Source organism: Carassius auratus, chromosome 27, assembly GCF_003368295.1.
Source record: "Carassius auratus strain Wakin chromosome 27, ASM336829v1, whole genome shotgun sequence".
Taxonomy (NCBI): domain Eukaryota; kingdom Metazoa; phylum Chordata; class Actinopteri; order Cypriniformes; family Cyprinidae; genus Carassius; species Carassius auratus.
The window spans coordinates 1,226,029-1,243,694 of NC_039269.1; the positions used below are offsets into that span (position 1 = coordinate 1,226,029).

The 17,666-nt window shown below is 35.8% G+C and overlaps 1 protein-coding gene across 7 annotated transcripts in view; it reads right to left on the reverse strand.

The window, feature by feature from the left end:
* Nucleotides 1-17,666, reverse strand: part of LOC113045004 (telomerase protein component 1-like) — a 48,307-nt gene that overhangs the window by 3,142 nt on the left and 27,499 nt on the right. For 6 of the 7 annotated variants that reach the window (XM_026205099.1, XM_026205096.1, XM_026205097.1 and 3 more), the window contains 36 exons: nucleotides 17,037-17,117; nucleotides 16,825-16,946; nucleotides 16,608-16,685; nucleotides 15,998-16,144; nucleotides 15,514-15,805; nucleotides 14,850-14,971; nucleotides 14,547-14,660; nucleotides 14,351-14,468; nucleotides 13,685-13,870; nucleotides 13,401-13,585; nucleotides 13,182-13,323; nucleotides 12,901-13,080; nucleotides 12,715-12,807; nucleotides 12,464-12,596; nucleotides 11,375-11,534; nucleotides 11,158-11,291; nucleotides 10,642-10,730; nucleotides 10,420-10,534; nucleotides 10,270-10,314; nucleotides 9,882-10,089; nucleotides 7,619-7,739; nucleotides 7,407-7,531; nucleotides 7,227-7,326; nucleotides 6,988-7,143; nucleotides 6,705-6,917; nucleotides 6,128-6,184; nucleotides 5,680-5,824; nucleotides 5,356-5,586; nucleotides 3,184-3,341; nucleotides 2,990-3,097; nucleotides 2,804-2,908; nucleotides 2,604-2,733; nucleotides 2,427-2,512; nucleotides 1,484-1,619; nucleotides 1,210-1,343; nucleotides 1,006-1,127 (listed from right to left, as the gene is read on the reverse strand). In XM_026205099.1, the coding sequence (XP_026060884.1) occupies nucleotides 1,006-1,127; nucleotides 1,210-1,343; nucleotides 1,484-1,619; nucleotides 2,427-2,512; nucleotides 2,604-2,733; nucleotides 2,804-2,908; nucleotides 2,990-3,097; nucleotides 3,184-3,341; nucleotides 5,356-5,586; nucleotides 5,680-5,824; nucleotides 6,128-6,184; nucleotides 6,705-6,917; nucleotides 6,988-7,143; nucleotides 7,227-7,326; nucleotides 7,407-7,531; nucleotides 7,619-7,739; nucleotides 9,882-10,089; nucleotides 10,270-10,314; nucleotides 10,420-10,534; nucleotides 10,642-10,730; nucleotides 11,158-11,291; nucleotides 11,375-11,534; nucleotides 12,464-12,596; nucleotides 12,715-12,807; nucleotides 12,901-13,080; nucleotides 13,182-13,323; nucleotides 13,401-13,585; nucleotides 13,685-13,870; nucleotides 14,351-14,468; nucleotides 14,547-14,660; nucleotides 14,850-14,971; nucleotides 15,514-15,805; nucleotides 15,998-16,144; nucleotides 16,608-16,685; nucleotides 16,825-16,946; nucleotides 17,037-17,117 (4,871 nt within the window). The remainder of the gene's footprint in view (nucleotides 1-1,005; nucleotides 1,128-1,209; nucleotides 1,344-1,483; nucleotides 1,620-2,426; nucleotides 2,513-2,603; nucleotides 2,734-2,803; nucleotides 2,909-2,989; nucleotides 3,098-3,183; nucleotides 3,342-5,355; nucleotides 5,587-5,679; nucleotides 5,825-6,127; nucleotides 6,185-6,704; nucleotides 6,918-6,987; nucleotides 7,144-7,226; nucleotides 7,327-7,406; nucleotides 7,532-7,618; nucleotides 7,740-9,881; nucleotides 10,090-10,269; nucleotides 10,315-10,419; nucleotides 10,535-10,641; nucleotides 10,731-11,157; nucleotides 11,292-11,374; nucleotides 11,535-12,463; nucleotides 12,597-12,714; nucleotides 12,808-12,900; nucleotides 13,081-13,181; nucleotides 13,324-13,400; nucleotides 13,586-13,684; nucleotides 13,871-14,350; nucleotides 14,469-14,546; nucleotides 14,661-14,849; nucleotides 14,972-15,513; nucleotides 15,806-15,997; nucleotides 16,145-16,607; nucleotides 16,686-16,824; nucleotides 16,947-17,036; nucleotides 17,118-17,666) is intronic. The other variant, XM_026205098.1, reaches the window with a different exon arrangement.

The window sequence follows — 17,666 nt, forward strand, 5'->3', positions numbered from 1 at the left end:
ATCATTTTCCAAAACCGCTAAGCAAATATATACAGTTTCAATACATACCACATAGAGACGTCGTTCCTGCTGCTGCTCTTGTTAAATTTCAGCCTCTGGATCTGATTCTGGATCATAAATAAACGGCTGAATCTGACTGTTAGCCATGGTTTGTTTTGGATGATGTTTTTTTCCTCACGGTAATGTCACAGCTTCCACATGCTCTCAACGCAAAAGCCTACTCGCGCTCGTGATTCTTTAGCTCCGCCCACACGTCACGCCTCTAGGCACTCTTGTTTTTCCGGGAAAAATCGGTACAGACTATCTTTCTCTTATAAATATAATAAAGACTTTTTGGAGTTATGAAGGATGCAGTACTACTCTATAGGTACTCAAGATTAACAGGATATTGAGTGAAAACGAGCATTTCACCCCCCCTTTAAGTTAATCCTAAAGTAATCCATAAAAAAAAAAAAAAATCACATAATAAATATTATTATGAAATAAATGACATATTGCTTGTAATTACATGTCTGAAATGAAATGTATTTTCAAGGACAGGCAGGCATATATTCTTGGTTCAAAATGGCACAATTTGGGCACACGATAGCAGAACTGAAGTATGAAAGTGAAGAGGGTTAAAAGTCATGGACCCACTTTATATTAAGTGGCCTTAACTCCTATGTACTTACATTTTAATTAATAATTTAGTACAATGTACTTATTGTGTACATACATATTTTTACATTATATAAAAAAAAAAAAAAACGACATGTAATTACATCTGTATTTTATTTCTGTAATTACATTTATAATTCCACTGTTGACTAATAGTTTGCACCTTAACCCAGCCTTAAACTTACCCATACCTCCAGCCCTCTCCCTAACCTTACCCCTATCCCACCTCAATAGCAGCAAAAGTGTTTTACAATACAATATGAACACTATAAGTACATTGTACTTATTTTTTATGTAAGTACATAGTAGTTAAGGCCATCTAATATAAAGTGGGACCAAAGTCATTACCCCACAATGCACTTCTTGGAGTCCCGCTCCAGCTTCCAGATACAGACAGAGCAGTCGCTGCAACTGACCGCCAGCTCATCATCCGGCATCCCAGTGACTGCACATAAGCTGCAATCATTGACCTTCAAACAACACACACAGAGCAGTTCACTCTGACCTTTCCTCTTGAAGGATAATAATGTCATTATCTCAACCGATGATTACCTTCTTCCAATAAACTATTGAATTCTGATGCCATATCTCCAGTCTGCCTGTGTCGTAACCACACACCATGAGATCATCATCAGTACCCAGGAAGTACACAACTCTGACACTGTCTTTACGGCAGAGAGGGGTTTCTGTGGATGAATGTATATAAAAAAGTTAGGTTAATACCAATTAAATGCTATATTTGGATGCATTGTTATGGTTTCACACCAAAATGATTAATTTACAAAATTCATTAATTATTCTGCTTTTTTTGACCATTGTGTCATACCCATTGCTGTGGTGATGTTCCATGACCTGAGGGAACGATCCACTGAGACAGTGAGAAACTCCGGCAGTCCGGTCTTTTTGCACACTAAAGATTGGATTTCTGCACTGTGACCATGCAGAGTGCTGTGATGCTGTACCTAAGAAAACAATTTTTACAATAAGAATAAATTAGGAATGCACTGATATAAAAATTCGGACCGATACAGATTATTTTCATTTTGTGGTCAGTAGCAAAAAATGGGTCAATATCAAATTCTCTACTATACTCACTAAAATGAATGAATGACATTTTAGAAGTGAATTAACCATCACATCATAATGTACAATATGAAAATGGATTCCTTTTGAGATTTGCAAAAGATTAAATTTAGCAGTATTATTAAATTACTATAGTTATTCAAAGATTAACTGTAAGTGAGCAATCCTTTTAAGCATTTAAGTTAGCATTTATTGCATTTCGTTGCCTTATACCTTACATGTGCAATAACAATAAAGTTGAATCTAATCTTATCTAATCTTAATGACTGCAAATTCTCAGAAAATTTGGAGATATAAACTCAGAATTCTGACTTTTTGTCACTTAATTCTGAGTACACAGAATTCTCACAATTCTCACAATTCTATTTTTTATATATAAAAAGGTAATTGGAGCTTTTTATCTAGCAACTGACTTTTTTCCTCATAATTATGTGTTTATGTCTTGCAATTCTGTATTGCAAGTATAAGAGTACAAATTATGAGATGAAAAACTGCAATTATCTTCTTTTTTTTATCCCATGGCTGGAAAAGCTTCCAAAAAAAAATTTGACTGATGACCAGTTTAGTATCGATATATTATGCATCCCTAGAATGAATCTCTGGTAAATATTTTAAATATCTAATCTGAAATTCATTTTGATTTGAAAAAGTATGTAATTAAACAAACTAAGAAATAAAGTTGTTACCTGCAGTGGATGCCAGAGTTTAACCATTCCATCTTCAGATGCTGAAGCTACTAGTAAATCTTTCGGTTTTAAATTATTTTCCAGATCTGTGTGGGAAAAATGTTTTGGCAGTATAAATATCTACATTGCGATATCAAACAGCTATTTGTGTCTACATGTGTATATTAGTCACTGTACCTGGCTGAGAGGCAACAGTGCAGTGATGGAGACGTGACTTGTGGGCCTGGATCCTGGTGATTTCTACCCCTGATTCCCATTTCCAAACAATCAGCAGTCCATCTGTAGAGCCTGCCATAACATAATCCTCCTAAAGACATTAAAAACTACATAAATATTAACAAGTTCCACTTCTGTATGTCTTGGCACAACTGTCTTACCCAACAGCACAATGTGCTCAGAGATGAACTAGAGAGGATCTCTCTCAACAAACGTCCTGTCTGGATGTCCCACATCCGCAGCTTACAGTCACTGGAGCAGCTGAGCTGAGGTGTGAGAGAGGTTTTGTACTCAGTTACAGTCAGATGTTTACAAATTAAACTTCACTTTGTAAATGGCTTTCTCACCACAGCAGATGATGTCCACGCACATCCTGTAATCCAGTCTCCGTGACAATTAGAAATGGACTTGGAAAGAACTGGAGGAGAAGTGTTTAACTTCCACATCATCAAAGCCTATTAGAAACGATTGCAATTAAATTGTGTGTAAGAGATATTGTGTATTTTCTTCCATTTCTTCAAATAGGCAGTGGAGCAAGTACCTGATCTTTTCCTCCTGACAGCAAATCTTTCCCATCAGGACTGAAGACAAGGCATGTGACCCCTCCATTGTGACCTCTCAGAATACACATCACCGCTGGGTCGATCCAGGGCTTAGAAGTCAAATTATCCTTCAACCACAGAGCAATAGTGAAGTCATCTGAAACAAAAATACATTTTTAATAACAAAAAAATAAAATATATATTTAGGCTTTAAGCAGATATAAAATAAAATAAAAAATTAAATGCTAAATAGAAAAAAAAACTTTTTAATAAAAAAAAAAAGTCTAAAATATTTAAAATATAACCTCTAAGATCCATTGTTTTAAAAAACTGTGAAAACGTACAGTATGAAAATAGATATTTGTTAATGATTGCATGTTACAGTGTTAAATTACTATTTAGAAAGAGAAACCTTCAGTGAGTTTTAGATAAAAGCAAAGGTAATCTTAATTGGTTGCAAAACTGAACTGATTGGTATGCAAAAACTAAATATGTACAGAAAAAAATCATGAGAAAACAAGGTATTCGTTTTCACTGTTATGCTGATGATGATACTCAGCTCTGTATTCCTTCAATATAATTTCTTCAGTTCAATATCGATTAAAAAAGCTGAACACATGAATTGGATGACTAGAAATTTCATACTACTAAATTCTGTAAAAAAAAATTAATGTTTTCATTATTTAATTATTATTAAAAACCTCGGCACATAATAACCTATAGTACTGTCTAACACTTGATGGCTGCTCTGTAAAGTCACGTCGCCACCTGGGTGCACTCTTTAATATAGTAGCTATCTTTCTTATGAAAACCACAGCTCTAGCATTTGTAAAAGTGAAAGTGAAAAGTGAAGTGAAGTGACATTCAGCCAAGTATGGTGACCCATACTCAGAATTTGTGCTCTGCATTTAACCCATCCGAACACACACAGAGCAGTGAACACACACACACACACACACTGTGAGCACACACCCGGAGCAGTGGGCAGCCATTTATGCTGCGGCGCCCGGGGAGCAGTTGGGGGTTCGATGCCTTGCTCAAGGGCACCTAAGTCGTGGTATTGAAGGTGGAGAGAGAACTGTACATGCACTCCCACCACCCACAATTCCGTCCGGCCCGAGACTAGAACTCACAACCCTTCGATTGGGAGTCCAACCCTCTAACCATTAGGCCACGACTTCCCAAAACAGATTGCATATAACATTTGCAAATAAGCACTGTTTCAATCCAGTCAAAGAAAATAAAATCCTCACTTCCTGATAGACTGGCACTAAATATCACTAATGCTGGGTACACACCATAAGATAATGGGGCTCATTTTATCAGATTTCCATGTGGTGTGAGGTGTGTTAAGAGTGACTGAATCTGCTGGAAAGGACATCAGAGGCACCCCAATTCAACATGTTGAATCAGATGTTAGGATCAGAAACCCTGAGGACTAACACAAGTACGATCTGGAGATTATCAAGTGAAATGAAACAATATCCAATCAGAAAGTGAGCTGACAGAAGACAGAAGCATATAAAACTCAGTCATGGTGCGGCACATAAGGATTTGGACAGCAGAGATGGAGGATCAGCTTGTCGAGTTGTGGCAACAGCACAAGTTTTTATACATGTCCTGTAAAACATTTATTCTAAATTTTCTGTTTTCACCGTCGGGACTCTGGGTGAAAATCTGTTGGTGTGGGGTGTGCTGTCTTTGTAACACCACACACTATAGGAGCAAAACCTTTTTTGGTCTCATGTTTGTGGTCTCTCACATTTTGAAGATCTTATAAGATTTTAAAAATCTTTTAGTGTGTACCCAGCATAAAAAAGTAGGAGAAGTCACTTGTTTACTTTCACTTTCTTAGTTACCGGTCATTATTCCTGTCACCTGTCAATCTTCATTAGCTGCTGATGTCACCCATCCTGACATTCCTAATCGGACAAGACCCCCCCAAATAAAAACACCACGTCAGATCACCCGTAAACCCCCTTTTGTGCTCGTCATTTTGTTGCCATCCTGCTTGACTCTTGCATCCCCTTTTGTTTGTTTTGCTTGCCCCTACAACTTTAAATGTTGCACTCCAGTAGCCCGACCACTTCGGGGCCATAACACACTGTATATCTGTAATGTATGAAAGTGCTATATAAATAAAGGTTAAAAAAACTTTTGTGCACACTGACCAGACGCAGAAGCCACACAGGTGGAGTTTTGAGCCAGGGCGAGAATAGGTCCCTTCTGCATTCCAAAAGATCCTACAAACACAAGATTTTCTGGATTTTCTCCTTGCCTTTCCCAGACCCTGAGACAGTGATCCATACCCCCCGACAGCAGCAGCTCTGTTTCTTTGGCCTCCATCCACATGAGGCAGAGTATGGACACCGGGAGATCTACACTGGACCAAACCTTCTCTTCTACAGCAGAAAGTGTTTAGGGTTGAGTTCTGCTCCTACTCAATAATTATTGAGCTGTAAAGTTTTTTAAAACGGATGTAAATGTTTATTTACCCGATTTAAATTTAAACATTTTGATACCACCAACATGGAAACCTACAGCAGCGTATCCACCGGCTACAGCCACACACAGAGCATTAGCTTCATCTTCATTTCTATGCCTGGCTCTGGCATGTTTTTGTTGTTGCAATGTTGGTGTCTGCAAAAGATGATTAAATAACATTAAAAGGAAAGGAAAGTTAAGGAAATGGAAAGGAAAAGGAAAGGAAAGGAAAAGGAAAGGAAAAGGAAAGGAAAAGGAAAGGGGACTTTTGTTGTTTCTTACGTATTTATACACTTGTTAGTTAAATTAACAGACCTAAATATCACACAAGAAAAAAAAAGTATGTTTGGAGTCTGTAATTCAAGTAGTTCAGGCTGAATTTATTACATAATTTAATATTATAAGTAGTATAAGCAGTAAAAATTAAATCGCAATGTTAATGCAAGAACCTGAAAGTACCTTTTCTTCTGCCAGTACAGCGACAGTTTGCCCAAGACCACCAGACCATACATGAACCTAGACAACAGAAAACAATTCAATTAATACAGAGAGCTTTAGTGTGCATGACAGACTGATTCACTGTAACAAAATCTTGTGAACTTGTCTAAGCACTTCCCCTCAGGGCACTTCCCCGCTGCCATTTAGAAGTGCGTTTCACGTCATGAAGTGGACGAGGGAAGTTTATATGCACAGACACTCGACCCCTTGATTTTGACCGAGGGAGCTGGTCTGCTTCATTTGCACACTTTAAGCCACTCCATAGACCACAATGCAACACGATTATGACATCTTTCCGGATCGTGTTTAATTTAACCCCACCCCAAAGAACTCTATAATATATAAAAAAAACTGGTAACACTTTAGAATAGGTAACACTTGTTAACTATTAACTACGACATTTATCTCAATAAATTGTTAATTTGCTGCTTTTTAATAGTTAGAAAGTTAGTTGTTACAGACAAGAGGGAATTTTGCGAGAGAAGGTCATAAAAAAATGGGCTGGAACGCAGCCTAACTGTAAGATCATATTCCTCACCACACTGTCATGTCCAGCACTCAGCAAGAGCTTTCCTCCCTGCAGGAAGTTTAGTGACTGCGTGGAGCCACGGTGAGCATGATAACTGCCCACACAAGCAGCTCCTGTCACTGACCAGAGCCGCACTTCTCCTGACAGACAGCCTGAGCACAACATGGAGGAGCAGGGAGAGAAACACATACTCCGCACTGAACTCTGATGACCTAACAGAGTCTAGATAGAAGAGAAATTATAAGTTTTAGTATATAAGGCATAAAGACAAGTCTATGGAGTCATTCCTTACTGTAACATTTTTCTGTTCCAGCCAGTTCCACAAACGAACGGCTCCATCCCAGCAGCCCACTGCCACTAGCTGACCCTGAAGGTCAAAGTTCACACAGTTCAGGGGGGAGGGATTCACGAGAGAAGCCACCTCTGTGCTCTTCTGCACTGACCACACCTGACACATGAAATGAATACTTTAAAACAGCACAACATCAAATGTAGTTCAGAATAAAATTTAGTTTTTTTTCTTGGTTTTACCTTCAAGTTTAAGTCTAGTGAGACAGTAGCAAAGAGTTTTTTGTCTGGACTGACATCACATCCTGTGATCTTGTTGGAGTGAGCATTCATGTGGGCAGTTCTTAAAGGGATGGATTTTTTTCACAGGTTAATCATATTTAATTCATATTTAATTCATGTGAGTCAGAAAACAAAAATTACCTGCAACCGCTGGCAACATCCCACACTTCCACCTGCCCATCAAATGAAGTTGTTGCTAAAAGACCCTCCCCAAGAAAGATGCAACCGGAGATGCCTTCACCACTGCTCATCAATGACTTCACTTCCTGAAGAGTCAATTGTTATGTCCACTGACAAATCTTAAAAATGCAGAAAATCATAGTAGCTTTCCATTTTTTATGCTAAACTGTTACCTGTCCAGTCTCTGTATGCAGGAAGTGAATTGTTCCCTCCCCGGTCCCCACTGCTACAAGTTTTCCATCAGGACTCACCACCACACAACTCGGCTCAGAACAGAAGGTGGAAACCAGCTCACTGAGCAGAAAAAACATCAAAATGTTATACAAAATTTAAACAGGGAAAACAAATATATATATCTTATGTTTCTAATATAAGAAATATTGGAAAATTTTGGATAAGCAAATTTGTGATACTTGAGACGTTAAATTCTAAATAGCATAAATAGCCATTATTAGATAGCTAAAGAAAATTATACAGGTTCTACAGTATTTCTCCCTATCAATCTGGGCCCGTATTCATGAAAAATCTTAGTGAAAAGAGTTTCTACTAGAAACAAAATTCAAAGATATTTCGTAGAAATGTGGGTTTTCCTCTTAAAATTAAAATTAAAAGATCCTAGTAAAAAAAAAAACGTAATCTTTAAAAGTCTTAGGTCTATAATTGTTAGGAGTTGGAAAAAGGACTTTTAAGTCACAAAATATATATTAAAAAAATCGAATTACGAGAATAAAGTCGTAACAATATGAGAATAAAGTCAAAATATTTGAAAATAAAGTCAAAATTACAAGAATAATGTCAAAATTAAAAGAATAAAGTTGAATTCTGTGAGAATAAATGAAAAAAAAATGTGAATAAGGTCAAAATCACAAGAATTTAGTTTTTTATGAGTATAGGCTGTTTTGCACATGCAAATGGCCCGGATTGGGAACACCTGGAGAAATTCAAAGCATCAGCTTTCAAATTCCGTCAGGTTTATAGCGAAATACAAATAGTATGTCTTACAATAACGTGTTTTTCATGCTGTTTAATGTGGTGTGACCAATCGTTGTATTCACCTCAGACATTCATTTAAAAAAAATTAGGCTATCCTGTTTTTTTCCCATGTCTCCTGATGTTCCTTATATCATACTATAATTTTAAATAAACAGGAAAATATATTTATACTTTGTATTTCATGATAAAATTTGAAAGCTGAGCTGTGTAATATTAAAAGGAACAAAACACAAAGCTTATTGCGATGACATGCTACAAACAGGCAAAGGAATGGATTTGAAGAGGTGAAATATTATTTCATTATTGTTATTATTTAATTTACTGTATTATACCATGAATAAAATAGCTTGTGAATAATCACTAAAAGTTATATACCTCAGAAAAGACAAGAAGTTGGAGCCTACTTCAACCTTTGATCGTTTTATTGTTGTTCATAATTAAATACAGTATAGTCTACAAAACCGTCAAGGTAAATAAACTTAAATATGTAAGTTTTGGGAGACTCCACTACTCAATTAAATTGAGGCAACGAGTTTAGGCCACGTTTCGGCCACTTCATCAAATACTTAAGCTGTCGTTTCAATAATCATACCATCTCAAAATCACGTACCACAAGGACTTAAATTAACATATTTCACTAGTAGAAATCATGCAAAACAACTTTATATCTACATAATTTTAGTCACCGAACATAGTACACGAAGAAAAACTTCCTCTTGAAAATGTAGTTCAGCAACCAAACAGACCAAAAGGACGAATTTTGTAATCCACCAATCAGTGCTTTTGTTCTCTTGTTGCTAGGCAGAATTCCTTCCATGGCCAATCACATTAAAGGAAGAACAGAGTGAGGTTGAGTTTTTCCAAAGGATTACTCATGATTTTGAGATCACACAACTTGAAATCTTAAGTTTTAAGGTACCTTAAGTCTTAAGGTAAATTAGTTAAATTAACTCATATTTTTAAGTGACAGGGCCAAAATGCAAAATTTTAAGTAATGTTTAGTCAACATTACTTGATTTTTTAAGTCAAGACAACATTAGGGTTTACAGTGATAGGCTACTGTTTGTATTTCACAAAAAAAAAATCTACAGATTTTGAAAACTAAGACTTTGTTTTATCCCAGATTAAAAAAGAGCACTTCCATAATTTAATTTAATTATATTTGTGCAGTAATTTTGTACTTAACATAGTCAAAATTATTATTTAGTACTTCTTAAGATAAACTTAAGATCATCAACGTATACTCAGCTGTGCTATTTTGGGACATGCATTAAAAAATGCATTTAGTGACCACTTGTAATACACTTGAGTGTACTAGGTTAGGAACGATGGGTTCAAGTGTACTACAAGTATGGACTTATATGTACAACCTGGACTTATAAATGACTGTTTAAACTCAGAACATAAGAATAATGTGCTATTAATAAGGACCAATATTAGTACCTGGCTTCTTTTTGAACTGCATCTGTGCAGTTTAGCCATTTTATAGCATGCACTCCTCCATATCTTGTCATGCTTTCTGCCCACAAATGGGCAGAGCTGTCACATGGTTCATTTAGAGCCGTTTGTACAAAGAGAGCAGGCCACTGGGAGAAGAGAAGGCTGTGACGCTTTAGAAAACTCAGACAGTCTTCAAAATCCTTCATGTTATCTGAAAATATGAATTTGGTCCATGAATTTAATATAGACTTACCACAAAAAAAAATGTATTAGCAATTCCAGTACACATTTCCACTCATTTAGTACACATCATGATCATGAATATATTTGAGTCCCTTTTCAAACTATAATCAGGTTTGTATACACATACAATAATATAAAACTAAAATACCAGCTGATGTTTTGGATTGCAGCTGATGGGTCTCATATTTTGGGGCTAAGAGAATAAAATGAAAAACAATCAGTATGACACCCTGTAATCTATGAAGAAAATAGACAAATGTACCAATGCTTAAAATCAGAAGCGTTAAAGTTCTCTTACCAAACAAACTGTAGGTCTCCAGAATTTGGTGAATAAGTCCATGCCGCACATTAGCATAGAGGAAGTAGTAACTGGACAGCAGAAAACACAAGGTATCCCACTGCTTACTGCCCATCTGAGCACAGAGGGAAAACAGAGAATAGAGAATCTCCTATGAGTTTTGTGAACTACCATTGCTCACTGAAGCTGAAAGATCAAATAAAAGAGCAAGAGGACACTGACCAGGTGCGCAGAGAGTTGAGACAGAATATCAGCGTCAGAGTGAAGAAATGTGTCCTTCCCCTGAGGATTCGACTGCACCCAAAGGTGAGCTGGGATAAAGTTATACAGAAAAAAATATATAAAAACATACATTACCTTTCAAAAGTTTAGGGTTGGTAAGATTTTTTTTTTTTTTTTTTGAAGACTTTTCTCATCAAGGCTGTATTTATTTGATAAAAAAATATTGTGAAATATTATTATAATTTCAAATAACTTTTCTATTTTAATGTATTTTACATCAAAGCCGAATGTTCAGCAGTCATTACTTCAGTTTTTAGTTTTTACTGTTACATGATACTTCAGAAATCATTCTTATATCTAATTATCTTTTGTCAAGGTTCTCTGATTAAAAAAAAGAACAGCGGTAATTTGAAATTAAAATCTTTTGTAACAATATAAAATTCTCAATTTAATGCATCCTTAAAAAAACTTATCAAAATGCTAGTGTATAAAACACATAAAGGCATCTTTTTTCACCTGCAATTATCAGATGACATCTGGTTCTGCTCTCCTCAGTAGACAGATACAGATGTTCAAAGGCTGACTTCACCTCTGGATGTATCAAAATCAGGAGGTCATCTGAGCCCTGACCATGGGACGGTCCAATTAGGCTGCATTAGAGGAATTACTTAACAAATTATTCCTGTTTAGTAAGTAGTTACTCCTTATGTCTACATATTTTACCGGGCTGTACCTGTGCAAAGTTCGTGCTAGCTGAGAGAATATTGCCATGGGAACACGGCTCTCAGGATGCCTCGCTATATGGAGAATTTCCTGCCATGTCACCAGCCCACCTCTGGAGTTTAAATCATTGCACATGTTCAGTATAGTGTAAAGAGAACGCTCCCGCAGTCCTGTGACAGAAACAGATTAGTGATTAGAGAAATATACATTTTTTAATACATTCAATTAAAAATAAATAAGTGAAAATGTTGTGCTCTAGGCAAAAACTATTATTTAGATAAGGAACTGAACAGAAATCTTTAAATTAAATTAAATAAAAACTAATAAAATATAATTTAAAAAGTTAACAAATAAATCTAAGCTTTTGGATTCTGTGTGAAGATTCCTTCATATATCCAATACACATAATTTGTTAATTAATTAATCAATTAAAACTATATATATATATATATATATATATATATATATATATATATATATATATATATATATATATATATATATAGTGTATATATGTTTTTAAGTCTTCTTTTTTTTACATTTCTGAATAAAACTGCAACATATCAAATTCATGCTATTGACGTTGTGGTCATATTTACCATTATTTCGCTAATTTTACAGTCGAAATTTACCCATTTTAGTTCCACACAATCAGGAATTTCGTGTGAGGCCAAAAGGTTTCCACATGCAGATTTGCAATGAGTTTAAATTGGTCATATAAATTTGCCACACTGTCAAACAGAAAGTCATTTTGCTTGAAAGTGACTTCTGTGTGGCCTGTGCTTCATACATGGCTACACAACATACACAACAGATAGAATTTACGACACACATTGGACCTTTTTTGTCCATAAAACTTCACTGTAATTCTGTTAATGTGACTGGACACATCAAGATATAAGCTGGGCTACAGATCAAGCCCAAGTTCTGGATGATTTACAAAGTAATTACTATGATATACTCATTCAGTGCTATCTTAGTATTACTATTTGATACTTATCAATGTATTTCCCCTTTAAGGGGGTTGTATATTTGAATGGGACAGGCCCGCCCTGGACCCTTTTAAACCCATATTTACAGAATTAGCTGTGTCTTATACCGGTGTAGCTGATGGCAAGTGTAGCTAATGCCCATCCCAGTCCTGCTCTGCCATATTGATTCTGCAGCCTCAGCAGATTGTGCTGCACCAGCTCACCAACAGACTGAGGAAGAGACTGGAGGCTCTCCTTCATCTACAGTAAATACATTTCATCATCAATTTTATGTTTAACTTCACACTACTTTAGCAAAATAACATTATGTGGACCACTAAAAAAACACTTAAAAATGTATTCTTTAGCAATTTTTTACCTTGTCAAAGGAGGCATAATTTTTAAGCTCCTCACAAGCCAAATGGAGGTAGAGTGGACTCACAGAGCCTTTCTTCATCAGCAGTGTCTGAAGCTACAGGGAAAACACAATGATACGTTTACTAGATATGCAAAAAGGTCTCAGTTGTTTCTTATATCACTCCTTAACAGTAAAAGGTAAGTTCACCTGGTTATTGAAAGCAGAATCACTCAGTTTCTTTCCAAACCCAATAAGCTGCTTCTGCACAATCTGCTTCTTGTCAGGTAAAGATAACTGCCCCAGTGGAAATGACACGATACCTCTCCTTTTGCTAATAATGTTTTGTAGGGATGATTCTGAAGTAACACTCAGGACCAAACAGACACCCTGAGAGGACAAAGAACCGTGTCTGGCTGATGAGAAAGTTTACAGTAAGTTTGCATGTGTTCTTTTGTGTGTTTTTTTGCGTGTATGTTCCTCTCTCTTACATTAGGGATGTGCTGTGGGATCCACTCTGACACCCTTTGACCTCGACCATCATGGATACGGTCCGCCCCATCAACAAGCAATGTCAGTGGCTTCTTTTTGTTAATCTCATTCAAGTTCAAGTGGAACTCAGACAACAAGTCTCTGTGATGCAACAAGACAATAATTATGAAATCAGATTTCTGAAATGACAATTCATGTTACGTCAGATGCTTCCTTACTTATAAGATGTGTTTGGAGGCAACTCCACATCGTCTTTCCTTTTCCTCAGCCACTGAACAAGACAGCGAAGAAGCTGCACAATACTGCAAGCTGACTGGCTAACATCTGTGGAGTAGGATATGACATCACACAGAGGGGCTTTTCTGTTTTTGACAGAGATTTTAAGTGCTTTGGCCAGGGCAGCCTTAATAAAAAGAAGACACAGACAGATATTCAGATTGACGTCAGTGTTCAGAAACATTAATACATGAAGAATGATGGTAATTTACAAATATACAGTTACCATGAACACAGTTTTGCCCTCTCCAGGATTTCCCTCAACCATCAGAATTCCCCCCTTTTGCTGACATTCTTGAACTTTTGCTGTTGCCATAGAAATAAGCTTTGCCCTGCCATGAAACTGCCGCTGTTGGGCATCCTGATACACTTCCTGGTCCTTAATCTCTGAGGTCAAATCTTCATCCGTCTCCTACAAAACAAGAAAATTAATTTTAGTGATATAGACATTTTATTAAAATCATTCCAGTTATTAATAAGGAAATGCAAAAAAAGAAAAAAAAGAAAGGGGACATATGTCAAGAAAACATTTATCAAAGAAATTATGAAATGTGCAAACATGATGATAAATAGATTAACACAAAAAATTAACAGCAAAAATAATTTATATTTTTATATATTTTTTTATTTTTTTATTTAAATAATCAAATAGAAAACATAATATATAACATAACATAAACATTTAATAATAATATAAAATAAATATTATCTACTGCCCCACATTTCATATTCCGATTAGGCCAGAATCATATCTTTTTTTCCACATCATCCTTATTCATTGTTTAACTGATTCTCACAGCTAATGTATTAATATTTCAAGCGATTGACTGGACCCCAAAAAGTGTCAAATATTAAAACACTTCTTTTTTATGTGTTTTGATCATAGTTTGACCTCCACAAAGAGCTGCTGTACGACTTCCCAGATATCCTCTAGCACCGCCTTGCCAAAGTCCTCCAGGCCTTTCAAATAGGGCTTTCCATCCACCACACCACCCCATTCACAGGGATAACTAAGAGGATATGAAGTAGAGAAAAAAGTAAATACATAACCACTCTCTGTGCCGACAAAACAAATGGACTGAACTCACTTTTCTGTCACTTTGAAGTCATTGTTCCGGATCCATGTTTTCAGACTGTTAATTTTAGCTTCAGCTTCTTTGGATTCTGCCACAAAGTCTGTCCTCCAGGCCACTGGCACCGAACTAAACATACAAACACATGAAATGTAGATAATACGACATACTGTATTCTGCTATAGATCACAGAGCCTCAGAAACATATCAGCTTTCAGTTGATATTGTTTTCCATCATTTCATTCTTATTTTATGCTGCTGGCAACTACAGAGACAAAATGAATGTGTTCAGCTGACAAATAATAAATGAATGTGTACCTGACGAGATGAGGTGACCTGAAGTAGAAGAACATGCGGCTCTGGGCAGAGTCTGGAAACAGAGCTTGAAACTGTCGAATCTCCATTTCAGTGATGGACAACCCATCAGGTGCAGAGTTCAGCTGGCAGAGTGAAAAATGAAAATAATTCACGAAACTTTAGGACAAGGATCAACAGGATATTTATCTTGTTTCAAGAAACACTTGATGAAAAATGTTGAAAGCTGTGCTGCTTAATATTTTTGTGGAAACAATAATCTTTTTTTTCAAGAATCTATGTTGTGTAGAAAGTAAAAAAAAAAAACAGTTATATGTAATAAACATCTTTACTCTCCCTTTTGATCAATTTGATGCATTCTTGCTAAATCAAAGTATTAATGTCTTTAAATAATAATAATAATTTCATAGCCCCAAATGTCTGAGCAGTAGCATACTTTTATATATATATATATATATATATATATATATATATATATATATATATATATATATATATATATATATATATATATATATATATATATATATTTTACTTTTACTCTCTAAGTCAATGTTAACTCTGGTTAACATTTAACTTGTTATGGAGCAAGATTGTATGTGATTAATAATAATCACCTGGATCACAATTTTAACGAAGCATCTATTCGACGTATAAATGTAATTACCCAGCTGTATTGAGGAAGTTCAGGTAGGGTGGGGCGGGGCGGCTCAAGGCCGTATCGCTCTCCCAGAATCCCGAGCAGCAGCTGGCTGCGGCAGACCTCCGACAGACAGAGCTCCACAGCACGGTTAGACTCCTCCTCTGTGACGCCCCAGCGCAGCTCCACTTCTTGCAGGTAGAGGTAGTGCAGAGCAGCTCGTCTCCTGAGCTCAGGAAACACGCCTCGCACAAGAACATCCCTCTCCGCATGCATGTCCCTGAACGTAGAAGAGATGAACACTCGCACACCCTTCCATCTATGAAAAGAGAGAAAAGGAAAATGATGAAGACAGGTTTTGTTGAGTATTTAATTTACAACAGTGTTGGGGAAAGTTACTTTTAAAAGTAATCTGGTCTGTTCAACACTGGAATATATGCAACACCCTAACCATGATTGATGAGCATTTCTTTTATATGCAAATAACTTGTGGATTTTTTCGTGGTTATACCTGAACTTTGGTGTTGCTGGGAGTGAGATGACGTCAGCAGCTCTATCAGGTTCAGTTTTGCGCCCCTGTGGTGGCGGGATGTTATAGACTCTGTCCATGTGCTCCACATGCTGCAGCATCCTTGAGGAGCCTCTCTCTGAGACAAACCTACGACCACAAAACAATTCTAAATGAATCTCCAGCTATTGTCTATCAGAACAGATTCAAAAGTAAAGTAGTGAAGAAAAATGCATTGTTGTTTATCAGCATTGATAAAAATAATTCAAAATAATTTCTTGAGCACCAAAGCAGCATATTAGAATGATTTCTGATGTATCTTATGACACTAAAGTCTGGAGCAAAGACTGCTGCAAATTCATTTTTGTCATCAAAGGAATAAGTTACTAAATGTGATAATATTTCATAATATTAATATTACTAATATTACAGTAATATGCCTTTGTGAGCATACTAGACATCTTCAAAAACATTTGAAGAGAAATCTTACCAACCCCAACTTTTAGAACTGTAGTAAATATTGTAAATATTTAGTAGATCCTATACTTATCTTACTGACAGCTCCATGCTTTTCAACAATTAAGTACGACATAAGGTTCCGTTAAAGACTTACTTCAGGATCTGCTCGCTAAACCCCCATAGCTCTAGAATGTTGGAACTCAGTTTGTATTTAAAATTTTCATTTGGAGACCTGTTCAAAACAAACAATAAAAATGTTTTTACAACTACAGCCATTTTTGCCACATTTCTGCTCCAAGCAGCTGACATTTTGATAAAAAGACGTCACATTTAAATTTTGGCAAAGGAAGAACAAGTTCCACAAAACGTACATGTTTCCGAGCAGCACATCTATCACAACAGCATCACAGTTGATATCTTGCCGATAGTTATTGATATCTGCCATTAAGTAACTGTCGCTGTCGTCATTTTCAAACACAACTATACGATCCAGCTGTGGAGGAAGATGTTATAACAGACATGTCATGTGCAAAATAATTGTAATGCATTCTGGAATAATCATAAATACAAAAGGGGCTCACACCTTTGTCTTCTCTTCAGTTAGCTTAGTGAACAGGGTTGGAGGAGATATAAATTCAGATTGTATATTGTCATCCTTCAAATCCTGAGAGACAGAGGGACAGCGAGAAACAAAGATAAATAAAACAAAAAAGAAGTGAGATCATCAAAAAATATTGTACTTAAGAAGAACACCTAAAAGACTTGCAACTTGTAACTTTAAATGCTTATTTCGACTCTTTTTGCGTGTAGGTTAAAACAATAATTTAATATCACAGTTAAAAGCAATCTTTAATGAATCTCAAAATTAATATCCACTTTCATTTCCTACATTAAAATGTCATGATGCCTAACTTCACTTGTAGAATTTAAAATGACTGATTTTATCTTGATTTTATTCTATTCATGGTGTTTTATTATACATTGTATTTGTTATTTGAACGTTTTATTTTTTTTTTTACGTTTTATATCAATGTATCAATTTTGTTTTTTATTTAAATGTGAAAAAGAAAAACATATTATATTTAACCAGACAATACATATAAAATAAATCCAAACAAATATAACAATAAAATCTATATTTTACTTTTTGACTACTGTTGAACATTTTGGAATAATTAAGTATTTTAATGTCTTTGAAAGAAGTCTGCAAGTG